The sequence below is a fragment of the Plecotus auritus genome, assembly GCF_963455305.1.
Source record: "Plecotus auritus genome assembly, chromosome: 6".
NCBI classification, from domain to species: domain Eukaryota; kingdom Metazoa; phylum Chordata; class Mammalia; order Chiroptera; family Vespertilionidae; genus Plecotus; species Plecotus auritus.
In genome coordinates, this window is record NC_137773.1 from 79251527 (window position 1) to 79267077 (window position 15551).

General features: G+C 41.0%; 1 protein-coding gene across 3 annotated transcripts in view; it reads right to left on the reverse strand.

The window, feature by feature from the left end:
* The window catches only part of MSRA (methionine sulfoxide reductase A), a 411741-nt gene that overhangs the window by 119193 nt on the left and 276997 nt on the right, over nt 1-15551 (reverse strand). For all 3 annotated transcript variants that reach the window (XM_080676194.1, XM_080676195.1, XM_080676196.1), the window contains exon 4: nt 2598-2702. In XM_080676194.1, the coding sequence (XP_080532320.1) occupies nt 2598-2702 (105 nt within the window). The remainder of the gene's footprint in view (nt 1-2597; nt 2703-15551) is intronic.

Below are 15551 nucleotides of genomic sequence, written 5' to 3' on the forward strand. Positions count from 1 at the left end.
AGTGTAAAAATGTCACTCAACAATCAAATCCCATGGTCCTTAAACCCCAATTCCATCTTTTGGCTTATAGAACTAAAGCTGAAGTTTAACAAGATGACCTCTAAAGTCGTTTCCAGTCTATGCAACCAAGTTAGAATAAAAATACCCCAAGAAGAATAGTACAACAACCAATATGGTATACTATTAGTGTTATAAACTATATTGAATTTCCCTAGTACACACAAATCATAATTTTAAACCCTAACCTCCAGTACCTCAAAACATAACCATATTGGGAGATAGTCATTAAAGATTAAGACTAAATGAGGCCAGCCCAGCTGAGTGGCTCAGTGGTTGAGTGTCAACCTAAGAACCAGGAGGTCATGGTTTGATTCCCAGTCAGGGCACATGCCCAAGTTCTGGGCTCAATCCCCAGTGTGGGGCATGCAGGAGGCAGCCAATCAATGATTCTCTCTCATCATTGGTGTTTCTCTCTCTCCCCCTCTCCCTTCCTCTCTGGAATCAATAATAATAATAATAATAATAATAATAATAATAATAATAATAAACATTAAAAAAAAGATTAAATGGGGTCATTTGGGTGGGCCCTAATTAAATCTGAGTGATGCTGTTATAGTAAGAGGATTAGAATACAGATGCACACAGAGAAGACAGTGTGAAGATAAAGAGACAAGACAAGCAGGGTAAAACCAACCCTGCCAACACCTTCATCTCTGACTTCCAATCTTCAGAACTGTGAGAAAAGTTTCTGTTGGTTAAGCCACCCAGTCTTAGGTACTCTGTTATTGCATCCCTAACAAATTTGATAGTAAACAAATGATTTCAAAAAGGGCTAAGGCACAGTTGAGATAAATTTAATATGTGGGATGGAAGACCAAGAGGTTCTTTTAAGATTCTTTTCTAAATTAGAATTCCCCCATGAGATTCAGGGGCCAGTACTAGTGACCTAATTATCTGAGGTATACTGGTAAAAATACAATAAAATTGGTAAGAAGTTAAGAGAAATAAGGAGAGAAAAGTGGATAACAGACTTCACCCTTTTCAAAATTTTACCAGGGCTAAGCATAAGGTGATTCTTTCAGATAATGGCATTATGGTTGGCCTGGCCAAAGGGTGCATACCCAACCTCAGAGATCTGTAGGAGCCTGTTTCCTACATGACTTCAGGCTTACTGGGCTCCTTGTATGTGTCTCCATTGAGAATTTTGGAGTTCTCAGCATCCTGCCCTGACCCTCGGCTTTGAGAGGCAAATGGCTGAATGGCTGCTCCTAGCAATCACCTTTAAGAGCTCATCAGGCACAGCTTCCACTGAGCCAAGCCTGTCTCACTTGATGTGAAGGGAGGCTGGTAGTCCACATTGGGGTGAGACCTGAACCTTCTGATTATAGTATTCTTGCCCTACCAATCCTCCACTGCCCCTGTCACCTACATCATTGCTCTCCCACCAGGAACTCATCCCCCCATGCCTAACCCTACTTTACTAAAATGGAAAACTGGTTCTTGGCCTCCTTCCTAGGCCTTCACCCACCCTGGTGGGTTTGCCTGGATCCTGGGCTTGCCTTACCCTGGTTCATTTATCAATTTGTTGCTCTTGTCTTAGCTCTGACCTTCACCCTTTGGCAAATCACACTGACATTGGGAGGTTCTCAGAACCAGATCCCACCAGCCTCTGCTGTTGAACCACATTAAGGTTCCCGCACAAAGCACAATGAGCATGTGGAAAAAGACATACGTTCACCAGGAAACTGCCAACACAGCATACACGTTACACAAAAACCTGGCACTAAAGGGAAGCATTTTTGATAAATACACTAATTGCTAAATGAACAGAGTTTGTGAAAATCATATAGGACTTTTCAGCTCATAAGCCTCATAGTATCAGATCATCCCATTGGCAAAGCAGTGATCATAAGGCTGTTAGGATGAGATCTGAAAATGGCTCCATTATTGAATATTACAATAATATTTGCCAACATGGGATTTTTGCTTGCATGTACATTCAAATAAAATTTCTGGCCACCATTGTTTATAACACAAATATATTAATATCTCCATATAACAAATTTCACAGCAGACAAATGAAATATTTAAATAATGAAAGCATTGTGGAGCTACTAAATACTGCATTTTACCTTTATGTTCTTTTTTCTTTTTTTTTTATCACCCACAGACATTAAAAAACACATAGCCAATAACGTCAAAAGATGAGAAAGGCTACATTCAGGAAAATAAAGGAACCATAAATCAGAAAACTTTGGAGCTGCTAAAAGACACTTCAATTTTGTAGACAAAAGACTGCATTAATGAGGAATAATGCAATAATAAAGGTGAACGAACCTCTATTGTCTGGCGTCTTTCTCTGTGGGAATTTTCCCACCCCTGACAGCTGTAAAGGGGGGAGGGGCACCGACTGTGGCTGCGCCTTTATTCTCTCACCCTTTTTCTCCCCAGCCCCTCCTCTTCTCCGTCAATAAATGTCTGCAATCATATTCTTGAGCTCCTGTGTGATTTCAAGGTTCATCTCTTCCATGCAGCTCAAACACTAATTATCCCAGCTGTAATTAGTAAGATAATTAAATACTGGCTCACTCATCTACCTTGGGTCGGGTCATGATTCTCCCAGAAGACCTTGAGCAGCTCCTCAAAGCTGATGCGCTCTGGCTGGTACACCACCCGGACTACTTCGGCATGCCCAGTTTTTCCTTGAAAGAAACAGAATGTACAACCAAAATTCACTGACAGCATCAATTTATTACAAGTTATTTATTAAAAAACAACAACCCACTAGACCAAGGCTAACATCCTTCCCTCTGAAGGAAGGGTGGGAGCATAATTGTGCTTTCGCTGAGGTTTTGTTCTAAGTCTCTGTCACTGGTTATTTTCCCCTAAAAGCATACAGTTGTCATTTAGCAACCTTCCTGACGATGCTGAATTCTCCACTGTGCTCTATCTTATTTTAAATTTCACAAGAAAACAAGCTCGAGTTTTTATTTTTCCAATTTCACCCTTATGAAACCTTATGGATCCCCTCTGACATAGTGCTTGAGATTTGAAACCCTGCAAAGGGGAATTAGTTGATTTATTTTTATCATCATGTCTTGCTGTATGCAGTAAGCTAAGCTGCAATTCAGAGAGAGATGGTGCCAATAGAGAAACTTGTAAAATGCAGACCTATAACTTGTTCATGTTAGATAAATTCATTAACAGAGGAACAATTTGCTGAGCTGTTAACACTGAGGCAAGGTCAGGTTCAGATACCCAGTGGGGCAGGAAGTGCTTTCTCAGCCCACTTTGTCTATGTGGTAAACAACTACTGTAGCAAATGTCTGTCTCCAGCACCTGCGCCCATTCTCAAAGGTAGTCTCCAAGATTCTGTGGATCCGTGAAAAGGATATTTGCAGTATCACTTACACCTACGTAATTCATACCCTTCCTTATTTTACAGTGTTAGGACATCCTATATAATAAAAGCCTAATATGCTAAGTGTCCAGTCGTCCGGTTGGTCGTTCAACCAATAAAAGTATAATATGCTAATGATATGCTAAGGCCACTCAACCACTCACTATGACATGCACTGACCACCAGGGGGCAGATGCTCCGATTGGTAGGTTAGCTTGCTGCTGGGGTCCAGCCAATTGGGACTGAGCGAGACAGGCTGGACACACCCTGGAGCCTCCCGTGGTCCCTTCCTGGCCCTGATCATGCACCGGTGGGGTCCCTTGGCATGGCATCCCTTGGCCTGGCCTGTGCCCTCTCCCAATCCAGGACCCTTGGAGGATGTCAGAGAGCTGGTTTTGGCCCGATCCCACAGGCCAGGCCAAGGGCCCCCACTGGTGCATGAATTCATGCACCAGGCCTCTAGTAGTAAATAATAGAACTGTCCATTTAAACACCATCTCCATATTTAACTTTGTTGTCCATCTCTCTTCAATCCTTTCATGTGTAGCAAGACATTTAGCCTCGCCTAAAGAGCTATCTGACCTTTGCATAGGCCTCTAGGTCATGGTAATCTATTTCTCTAGTAGAAGTGTTCTTCTTTAGGGTGGAGCTCCCACACCAACAGTCTTAAGATGGAGACTGGGAATCTTAAGATTGAGCAGCTCCTCAAATCTTAGGATAAGGTTGGCTATACCCAACAATGTTAAGGTGAGGGCTAAAGACCAACCATATGACTGAGGGTGGGGATAACACAGACTGAGTTCCATTCTACGGACAATCAATCATGCCTATGTAATGAAGCCCCAATAAAAACTCTGGACACCAAAGCTTTCACCAGTTTCTTGGTTGGCCATACTCTGCATATGGTCATACATGGATGCTAGGAAGCAACACATGGGCGAGTAACACCCTGACTGCATGTGACAGGACACAGAGGCTTTGCACTGGAACCTTCAGGTTTCTGCTCTATGCATCTCTTACTTTGGTTGATTTGCCCGAAATAATCTGTAACTGAGAATAACAGCTCTCAGTGAGTCCTAACTCATTATCAAACCTCACTGGTTCCAGGAATCCCTTGAACTTACACCTCAATTTGTAACCCTGTTTTCATATTTGTTGGTAGTCCCACCTTTATTCTCACGACCATCTTACGGTGTAAGCAGGGAAGGTAAAGCTCCCCATTCTACAAATACAAACATGAGAGATGTATAAGTTAGATTTGCACTAAGTCAAATATCTAGCGAATTTCTGGACCATATCCTGAAAAAAATACCTTCTGACTTTTTCCAGGATTCTGTCTAATACATCAAAGCAAAGAGAGCAAAGTGAACATGAATCCAGAAAAGGGAAAAAATCTATTCATTATATTTTATCTTCTTTCATATTTAAATTTGTTTGATTATAGAGACAATAGTTTGCAAACAGTATGAAGCTTAGAAAATGTGGAGAAGTATAAAAAAGAAAATGAAAATCATCTATACTCCTCCCTTATAAGTACTATCAATATTTTTTACTCATCTCTTTCTGGATATGTACCAGATATACGTGCGTGCAATTTTTAAAAAATACCATTTATAGTGACTATATAACACTCCAAAGAGGGTTGTACTATTATTACTTATTCAATCATTCCCTGTCATTGGGAATTTAGACTGAATCCTGTTTTTATCTATGAATATACATATCTTTTCACATTTTGAGGCTGTCTCAAGCCATATATTTGTGGAATTTCTAAATCGATGTATATAAACATTTTTAAGTTTCTTGATATCTAATGTCAAGCTGCCACTGGCAGCGTATTTGAGGGCCAGTCTCAGTCACTATTACAATCTTTATGATCATTATCAATTTATAGCTAGAATGTAGTATTCTATCATTTTATTTTTAATAAATTTAATTATTAGTGAGTTAAAAGTCATGTTTATTAATTATTTTAATTTTTTATTTTTCTAATTTTTGTAATGCCTTTTTTATATTGAGTTATTAATATTTTATTAATTGGTCAGTCTACATATTTTAATTCAAATACTATAGTCATGTCAGTTAAGCATCTAGACAGATTTTATGCTAACATATATGAAAAGAAAAATGAGGAAATTATAGGAAGACGATACATTAAGTATAATAATCATGTTATTGTAAAACCATTTTTTATCTACTTTAAAATATTACTATTTTGTATTTTGAAATGTTTAAAGAAATGATTTAACTACATAAGAAGTAAAGCCCTAAGAATATTAAAAATGGCAACAATATGTTACCAACATGACAAATATATTTCCTAAGAAAGGCATAGAAATCACACTAGAAATAGGCAAAAGATGTAGTCATACATAGAAAGATATAAACGTAAATCAAGACTAAATCATGCTCACCATTTTTAGTGTAAAAGGAAATAAATGCATATTGCAACATTAAGATACCATCTCTTACTTATTACATTTTGTAAAACTGCTTAAAAGTGCCCTTAGTGCTGATGAGGAGCTCTAGAACCGGCAACCTCCCTTGGCTGGTGCCGTGACTACACCCTTGTGAAACTCCATTGGCATATGCAGAAAAAGCCACACAGATTAAGATTAATTCACCCTATGTGATCCAGGAAATAGATCTCAAAGCTATAACTCCAAACAATGGAAAAGAGACATGCACACACAGAAAATTCACTCCATCATCATTACAATGGTGGAGTATTATAAGTAACCCATAAGTCAAACAAACAAACAAAAAGAAGCAAATTATGGTAGAGCCACAGGATGAAATATCATGTAACCATTAGAATACAATGTCCCAACCCTAGTAAAAGCTGTTACTTCTTACTGAATGCTGATAAAATGGCAGGCACTTTCCCTACTTGATATTCTTTCATGCTTACAACAAATTTTTCTATTGTGGAAAATACATCTTATATAATAAAAGCCTAATATGCAAATTGACCATCACTCCAACACACAAGATGGCCACCCCCATGTGGACACAAGATGGCCGCCACAAGATGACCAGCAGGGGAGGGCAGTTAGGGGTGACCAGGCCTGCAGGGGAGGACAGTTGGGGGGGGACCCAGGCCAGCAGGAGAGGGCAGTTGGGGGAAACCAGGTCAGCAGGGGAGGGCAGTTAGGGGGAACCAGGCCTGCAGGGGAGGACAGTTGGGGAGGACCAGGCCAGCAGGGGAGGGCAGTTGGGGGTGATCAGGCCTGCAGGGGAGGACAGTTAGGGGTGACCAGGCCAGCAGGGGAGGGCAGTTAGGGGTGACCAGGCTGGCAAGGGAGGGAAGTTAGGGGTTACCGGGCCAGCAGGGGAGGGCAGTTGGGGGCAACCAGGCCTGCAGGGGAGGACAGTTAAGGGTGACCAGGCTGGCAAGGGAGGGCAGTTAGGGGTGACCGGGCCATCAGGGGAGGGCAGTTAGGGGCAACCAGGCTGGGAAGGCAGGGCAGTTCAGGGTGACGGGGCCAGCAGGGGAGGGCAGTTAGGGGTGACCAGGCCATCACGGGAGCAGTTAGGCATCAATCAGGCTGGCAAGGGAGTAGTTAGGGGGTGATCAGGCTGGCAGGCAGAAGCAGTTAGGGGCAATCAGGCAGACAGGCAGGCAAGTGGTTGGGAGCCAGCAGTCCTGGATTGTGAGAGGGATCCCAGATTGGAGAGGGTGCAGGCTGGGCAGAGGGACACCCCCTCTCCCCCGTGCATGAAGTTTGTGTACCGGCCTCTAGTATAACATAAAATTTACCATTTAACCATATTTAAGTGTACTACTAAGTGCAATCACTTGTGCTTCCATCACCACCATCCATCTCCAGAACGTACTCCCTATTTCCTTCCTCCTCTCAGCCCCAGGCAATCATCATTCTACTTCTGTCTCTTTAATGTAACTACCCTTGGTAATTGATATAATTGGAATCATATAGTATTTTTGTGTGTGACTGGCTTATTTCACTTAGCATAATGTCCTCAAGATTTATCCATGTTGAAACATGTGTCAGAATTTCCTTTATTTTTAAGGCTAAATAATATTCCATTGCATGTATACACAATAGTTAGTTTATCCATCCATCTCTCCAAGGATACTGGGTTGCTTCCACCTTTTGGCTATGGTGAGTAATGCTGCTATAAATATGGCCATACAGATATTGCTCACAACTTTACAAGAGAGATGTGCTCCCATTTTACATATAAGGAAACTAAGGCCTCTCTACAAGCTTTTTCACACAATGTCTCATAGCCAGTAAGTGACAGGATCCAGCAAAGATCCAACCAGGATTTAATGGGAGGTGAGGCTTGGGCTCATTGTATGACTCTGAGCCAGGCTTCGGATACCTGAAGTCACCAAGTGACAGAAAATATAACACAGACAGTGGCCCAGGTGAGAAGTCACAGTTGTGGGGTAATTGACATCCAGGCTGGCAAGACTTTTCCAAGATTAGGTTCTTCTTTTGTGGCAGCAATAAGGGGTCAGGAAAGATTTCCACTCACCAGCAAACACTTTCAGACATAATCTGAGCACTGACATTATTTTTGGAGAGGTTTTGAAAAAAACTTGGTTGTTTAAAAGAAACTATTACCATTAAAATTCAAGATCCACCTGAATTAGCAAACAAAGTGTGGAGAAGCCTTCTTCAAACTCACCTTTAAGTTTCTTTACTTTATTTCTCCAAAGTACAAGAGCCAATGTAAAAATACACAGTGCAAATGATCAAAAGGATTAAGGGGCCAGAAACCACTTACAGAAGTGTCCACGCCTCCCAGAACTTACCAATGTGCCAGGCTAATTTGATTCCTGAAACCAATCTGCAAATACTTTCTGGTGCTTCCAGAAATAAAAGGCTATATCTTAAAAATACTTCTAGCTGTTTCTTCACATAACTTTGTGCAAACAGCATAATAGATGTGATGTGCAAACATGCTTATTAACAACTCACAGCAGCATAAGTGCTTTCACATTGTTGTTCAAAAATATCTTGAAAAAACAAATGGAAAGGATGAACATCTTCCCTGGGCATTTCCCTGTGTGGCCTCACGGGGTAGATATGAGCAGTCATTCCTTACAAGACAAAACATCCCACAAGAGACATAGGGGAGTGTTGTGGGGTGAGAAAAATTGGGCAGTCTGGAGTCCTCAGGAGTTTTTCAGGAGCCAAATCATCTATATGCAGCCAGGTGTTTTTAAACAGTTCCCCAAGATAAATCAGCCAAGTTTTAAAAGCCCTATGTCATAGCTCTCCATCCCATGGGGGTAATGTTATCTTCAACTCTTCCAGGTTAGCATGATTAATGTTTGCTACATCGGGCAGGTGAGGAGAGAAGAGAGAGCAGGCAGGTGGCCTACTCAGTAGGACTGGGCACATGATCTGACATTTATAAATACACACAGATTAGAGGAATCTTTGTGCTGGAATTTTCGACCACTGACTTCCCTTCACCTGGATGTGTGGCCATGCTGACCCCAGCCATGCTCACCTGCCTGAGGACCAGTCCCCGAAATGGCATCATACTTACATGCTCTGCTCTGTTTCTGTCCCTAACCACTGAATTCTATGCAAACCTCACCACATGTCTTACTATGGACACAGTTACTACCCAGAGGAAGATATCAGATACAATTGATGAAACTTTAACACTTTACTGTATGGGTCAACACTATGTTTTACTTATTCATTAATTAATAAATATTTACTGAGTGCCTACTAAATTCCAGGCATTGTGCTAAGTGCTGGGGATCCAATGGCAATGACTGTTAATATAGTGACAACAAAGAACACTTGCAGCCTGGGCACCACCTGCAGTCTGGGTCCAGGTAAGGAACTGCTCTCTAAAAGAAAAACACCTGATCTATTCTATTTTTTAAATATATTTTTATTGATTTCAGAGAAGAAAAGAGAGTGAGAGATAGAAACATCAGTAATGAAAGAGAATCATTGATCGGCTGCCTCCTGCATGTCCCACACTGGGATCAAGTCTGCAATTGGGCATGTGCCCTGACCAGGAATCGACCACGACCTCCTGCTTCACAGGTTGATGACACTCAACCACAGAGCCATGCCTGCTGGACCTGATCTATTTTATTGATCCTACAGGCAAGATGGTGCGTAGAAGTGAGCTATAGTTATTTTTTCATTAAATAATAACTATTCTTCAACTCCCCTCAACTTTCTCAGCCAACAAGGCCCATCCAAACTGTTAAACCAGATCAAAGAGCACACAAAAGAGCCAAGTGTGTGAAAGAAGAGGCAGAGTGGGGGATGACTAATACTGCCCCTTTCCCATACAAGATTGAAAACACTGCTTTCCTCTTGCTAATTAACTACAAAGAGGTAAGATGTCAACTCAGTTTCATCTCCTGCTCCTGCAGGTAGAAAATGTGATTTCCAACAATGTACTCATTATAAAAAAAAAGTCCTAATACATCAAAATTGGATGCCCTGTGGAGTTCATTATAGGATTTGAGGAGTGTCTATACTGTCACTTTATCTTGGCTTTTTTTCTTTTGTCTCATCAGTCACTTAAAATGTCCAAAGAGAAATGTAAGCTTTAAAAAGCTTCCTATTGATTGAAAAATAGAACAAATACTGTTAGGGTGATTGTAATTTATTTATTTATTTTTTTTTTTGTCCACCATGGGAGACATGGTGGGGAATTTATAATCCTCTGGCGTGTATTTAATACAGACACATCCTTCTGAGATTATTCTCTCTGAGGGGTGATAGCAACACAGTTGAGGACTTGATCAAGAAATTTGCTCAATAAAACAATAAATGACAACCATTAATCTTTCATGCTACTAGAGCTTTCTTATTGCTACAAAGCTAACTAGTAGGTAACTAGTCTAGGAGTGAGCAGATTACTAGTTTCTGTGTCCAACCTGCTGATTTTAGAGGCAGGCACGCACATGCTTAGAGCTGATTTTTTCAGAATATGAAGTGTATGAAAAGTTCTATGTGGCTGGGCTGATCAATGCCTATTTCCTAGACCAGCACCAGCTCCCACGTGACCATGAGATGGGCAGGAATTATGAGATATTGTATTAGCAAAACTAACCTGCCAAGTAGAGAATCACGGTACCCTTGAAGCAGAGAGATCAAACACAGTTTTATTAAATGGCCTGATTTAAATTTAAAAGGGCATTGCACACTAAGAAACTAGGACTCCTTGATGCTGTTAAATTATACCACCAAGTAAAAAATAAGTCCTGCTTGTACCTTGTTATTAGTGGGCAACACAAGAGTGGTTCCCAACCCTGTGCCTTAGAGTAACATGAAACTTTAAAAAAATACTCCCATCTCTGACTTCACCCACACTGGGGTTTTGATACTGGAGACCTAGGGTCAGTCCTGGGCATATTCTCCTCACAAAGCCTTAAAGGATGCTTTTGATGCAAAGTTGGGAAAGGAAGCCATGAAATTAAGCATTTGATAAGTGCAACTATACCAAGGAAGAGAAACCAGACAAGATTTTTTAAATCAAGTCTCAGGATGGTAAGGGACTCAAAAGATCAACTAGCCAAATGCCACATTGTTTCACACCATTGCAACACCCAGATGAAAATCTCGAGTGGTGAGACACACACGACTTCACAAAGCATCCATGCCATTGTCGGGATGCCCTAACTGCTGGAATGCTGCATCTTTACTGAGGCAAATCTACCTTCTTCTTGTCCAGGCTGTGCCTTTGGGGTCTACTCACTCCACAACGAGTCCCAAGAAGGCTAAAGGTATAGAGCTTCATGGGCCAGATAAAGGGCACTGACTTTGGATCAGAAGAGCTATATCTGAGGGCATAATCTTCCATACAAGCCATTTATCTTCTCTTAGTCACAGTTCCTCATCTGTAAAATGGGGATATGAATATCTGTCCTATCAATCTTAGAGTATGAAGGAGAGCACTAAATAATAGCTACTGAAGGGAAATCACTTGGGAACTTACTGGCAATCTATGTATCAGTACTAGTCTCTCTACATCGCATAGTACTAGTGAAAGCCAGGTCATAATGGAACTTCACTATATGAAAAGCTGTCAACCATTTAGGGTCCATGTTAATATGAACAGAACTATATGGAATGCTCTCCAAGCAAAATTGGGTTTCTTTGGGCAAGCTGCCAAAGACAGGTTTTCCTAAAAGTGTGTGTGTTCCAAATCAGAGTGAAAAGATAGCTAGAGAACTCCTGGAATCATGATAACAAAAGAGGTCTTTAAAACCAAGTCAGATGTATTTTCATATTCTTCAAAAACCATCCACAATGCTTAATGACATGGAGGAGAAAAGGCACCCCAATTAGAGCTCATCTTCGCTAACACTGTGGCTGCTTATACAGAGGTGCCAGAAGAGCTACTTCAAGTCATCCAAGGATAATAACTGCCTATTCATCTGGCACATAAACCACATTACAGTTGCTTTTTAAGTGTAAGTGGTGGCAGCATAGTCTCCCAATTTGCATGGTACATTATTTATAAACTAGAGGCCCAGTGCATGAAATTCGTGTACTGGTAGGGTCCCTAGCAGCTGCTGGCTGCTGGCTGGGTACTCCCTCCCTTCCCCCGGCTGCCTGCCGCTACCACTGGCCAGGGCCTCCCTCCCTTTCCCCAGACACCTGCCAGCACCAAGGCCTCCCTCCCTTCCCCCAGCCAGCCTGCCCACTGGTCGAACTTCCGGAACAACTCAGGTCAAGGGGACAATTTGCATACTACACTTTTATTATATAAGATACCCCAAACAGGAATGACTTGGCAGGATCAGCCAGAAAGCATGGCTCTGACTTATTTAGCTGCCTAAATTAATTAACAATAAGTATAACTTTATGCTTAGTTTAAATATTTTTGAGAAGAATGGACCTATGAACCAAGCATTTATATTTGTGCATAACTTAGCCTCAAGCCAACATACTGTTGGTGGTCTGGGAAAAGTCTTGGCTTTGTCTACCTATCCGGTACGAAAAGCACCACTTATTTGGTCCAAAAATATATATATCAATCCAACAGCCTTATCTTGAAAGCATGTCAACAAGATGAGCAACCAAAGCTTTATCTTAATTTTATAATTGACAGTATAAATAACAATAGAAACTCTTAAAATATCAGCTGATTCTATAAATTTAGTCAAATATAGTCTAATTCTGGCATTCTCAATGGGGTTGTAGCACTTCCAAGGGAGCGGGGAATTGGTTCTTGAGGGGCAAAGCATCTTACATGTTAAAATGATACGGCCCTCCAAAGGACCACCATACACAACCTAACATATAGGATATCTGTGATATTAAATTTTAATCGGGGCAGGGGACACAGTTAAGAAAGAAATGGCTAAAAAGACTCCCTAGGGTGAGTATAATTTTTTAAAGGTTGAGAAACACTGGTCTAAATTAATTCAATTAATACAGCAATACAATCACATTGACGAAATAGCTTCCTTAACATCCTGCCTCATTTTCACTTCTGGATGGGGCTTGTAATAGAAGGCAACCACCAGCGGAGGGATTTGTTCAACAAGGACTCATTGAGCAGCTAGCATTGGCCCTGGGCATTCGTTTGGGTGCAGCTAATACAACAATTAATAAGACAGTTCCTGGCCAAAAGGAGCTCATAGTCCAGGAGGGCAAAGAAACACGTGAGTGGAAACTCACAGGATATAGCCATTACTGCTAGCAGAGGGATGTGTTCAGAGTTCTGTGGAAGCACATAGGGGTAGCACACAGGGAGGACTCAGAGGAGAGGATGACCTCAGCACTCTTAATACTATTTTCTACCATAGCCTCCCTTTGCCTCTAGACCTCCCTCATGACAATTTCACACTTGTCAGACATTCAGGCAGTCCAAAACAAAAATGGGGAGCATTTACCTAGACTACATGCCTTTGCCTGCAGTTATTTTAACCTATGAAGGGAAATTAGGCTCTGAGCAAAATTTAATCAGTCCAGGACACCAAGACCAAGCACATCACATTAGCAGGGTGCATGTCCCAAAGGGGCTCCTATGCTGTCACCAGTGTCCCAATTTGAGGCTTAATGTAACTTGTTCCATATTAACCCAAACCCTGCTCTGGATTTTTTGCGCCTTAAGTGGAATAGTACTCTGTAAGTCTGGGATGATGACAACAATATTTTAGATTTGTGTAATACTTTTATAGATCACAAAATACTTTTATATGCAATAATTATCTATGAAGTCTTCATAGTACCTCCATCTGTTATTACATTCATTTTACAGATGAGAAAACCAAGACTCAATGAGGTCAAATTATTTGCTTAGTTACGATCACGCAGTAGGTGGCAGACCACAGTCATTTGGGTCATGGCTCCAACCTAGCCATTGACCCAGTAACATCATGCTCTCTCCTAATAAGCCTTGGAGCTAACGGTAACCACTAAATGACTGCTGCCTATGGATGTCTATAGATCCAAATTCAGCTGTATTCTGATTGATATTTGGCTTGATTAGCAGATATTTGGTGACAACCAGTAATTAATTTAGGAGCCCAAAGACATGTCCAGAGGAATAAAACCAAATGGGTCATGAGCACTGATAGTGCTGTCAGGATAGTTATTTGGATAAATTACTTAACTTTTATGAGTCTCAGTTTCCTCATCTGCAAACCAGGTGCATATAAAAATGCCCCAAAACACACACACACTGTAGTATTACACACACACACACACACACACACACACACACACACAGGTTTTGTTAACTATAAAGTGCTCCAATTATTAGATTCCTCTTCTCATTCTCTCTGTCCCATCTTGGCCAGGCAATAATTCAAAAAACGTGAGACTGAGTCATGACTACATGAATGGCACTAAACCGATGCTAGGAGATATCTAAAGACACGTGATACAGAGCCTGCTCTTGAAGAACTCAACTAACAGCACAAGCCAGAAAGTGTTAGGAGCCATTGCAGAGGTGAGGGTAAAGGGAGGAAAGAGAACAGGGAAGGTCTCACAGAGGAAGTGCATCTGAAGTGGTGGCTGAAAAATGAGTGCAACTTAGACATCCAGAGCTGAGGATGCGGGTGTTTCAGAAGATGAAAATGACAAGCACCATGGCGCAGAGAAGGGAAACCACAGAGTGGATATGATGGCCCAGATGAACTGATCTGCAGTGTTCCTTCTGGCAAACATGGTGCTGATGCCTACAGCACCACAACCCCCAAGGTGCTATCTGGTACACCCGTATCTTCTGCTCCTACCCATCAAGGGCTCAATTACCAAGTTAGCTGTGTTTATTCCCAAGCCTTGGGTTTAGACCAACTGCACTTTACACTGTAATTACAAAATTGAATTAAATAGCACAAAGTGAAGAAAATAGTTTTATTTCTATTAAGAATGAAGTCGAATGCTTTAGAAAAACTCAATTAAAAGAAAGTTGTTTAAAAATACTATCAAAATAGGTGTGGCAAGACCACTACATAAGATTGGGAAGGGTGATTGTCAGGGTCTGGGAGAGGGAGGAATGGGGAGTTGTTGTTTAATGGATATAGAGTTTCAGTTTTGCAAAATGAAAAGAGTTCTGGAGAAGGATGGGGGTGATGGTTGCCCAACAATGGGGATGAACTTAATACTACTAACGTGTACACTTAAAAGATGTTAAGTTGGTAAATTTTATGTTAGCTGTACTTTACAACAAATAAAAAGGAAAAGGAAAAATGAGATTAGGAAGAAATAAGAATCTAGATAAATTTAATGCTCAGGTTGCTTCACACATCTTTAAATTCTTCCTTGATTTTAATGAAGCCAAAACTGGAAATCATTGATAGTAATAAAGAAAAACACTTAGTATTTACTCTGTACGAGCCACAGCTCTAAGCACTTTATAGATATTAGCTTATTTAATCTTCCTGAAGAACCGATAAGAAAGGTACTATTATACCCATTTTAAAGATGAGGACAATTAGGCACAGAGAGGTTAAATGGCATGACCAAGATCACAACACCAATAACGAGTAGAATCAGAATCCAGATGGAAGTCTACTCCACGCTGTGCACTCAACCTGCACTCTGCCAAGAAAGGAACAGAGGGGCACTCTAGGGGGAGGACCCACCATCAGAAAGACATCGACCCCAAATCCAAAGGTTGGCACAAAAAGGTACATTTATTTATGTTTAAAAAACAGTAAGGTTTCTGCAAACCTCTCCTT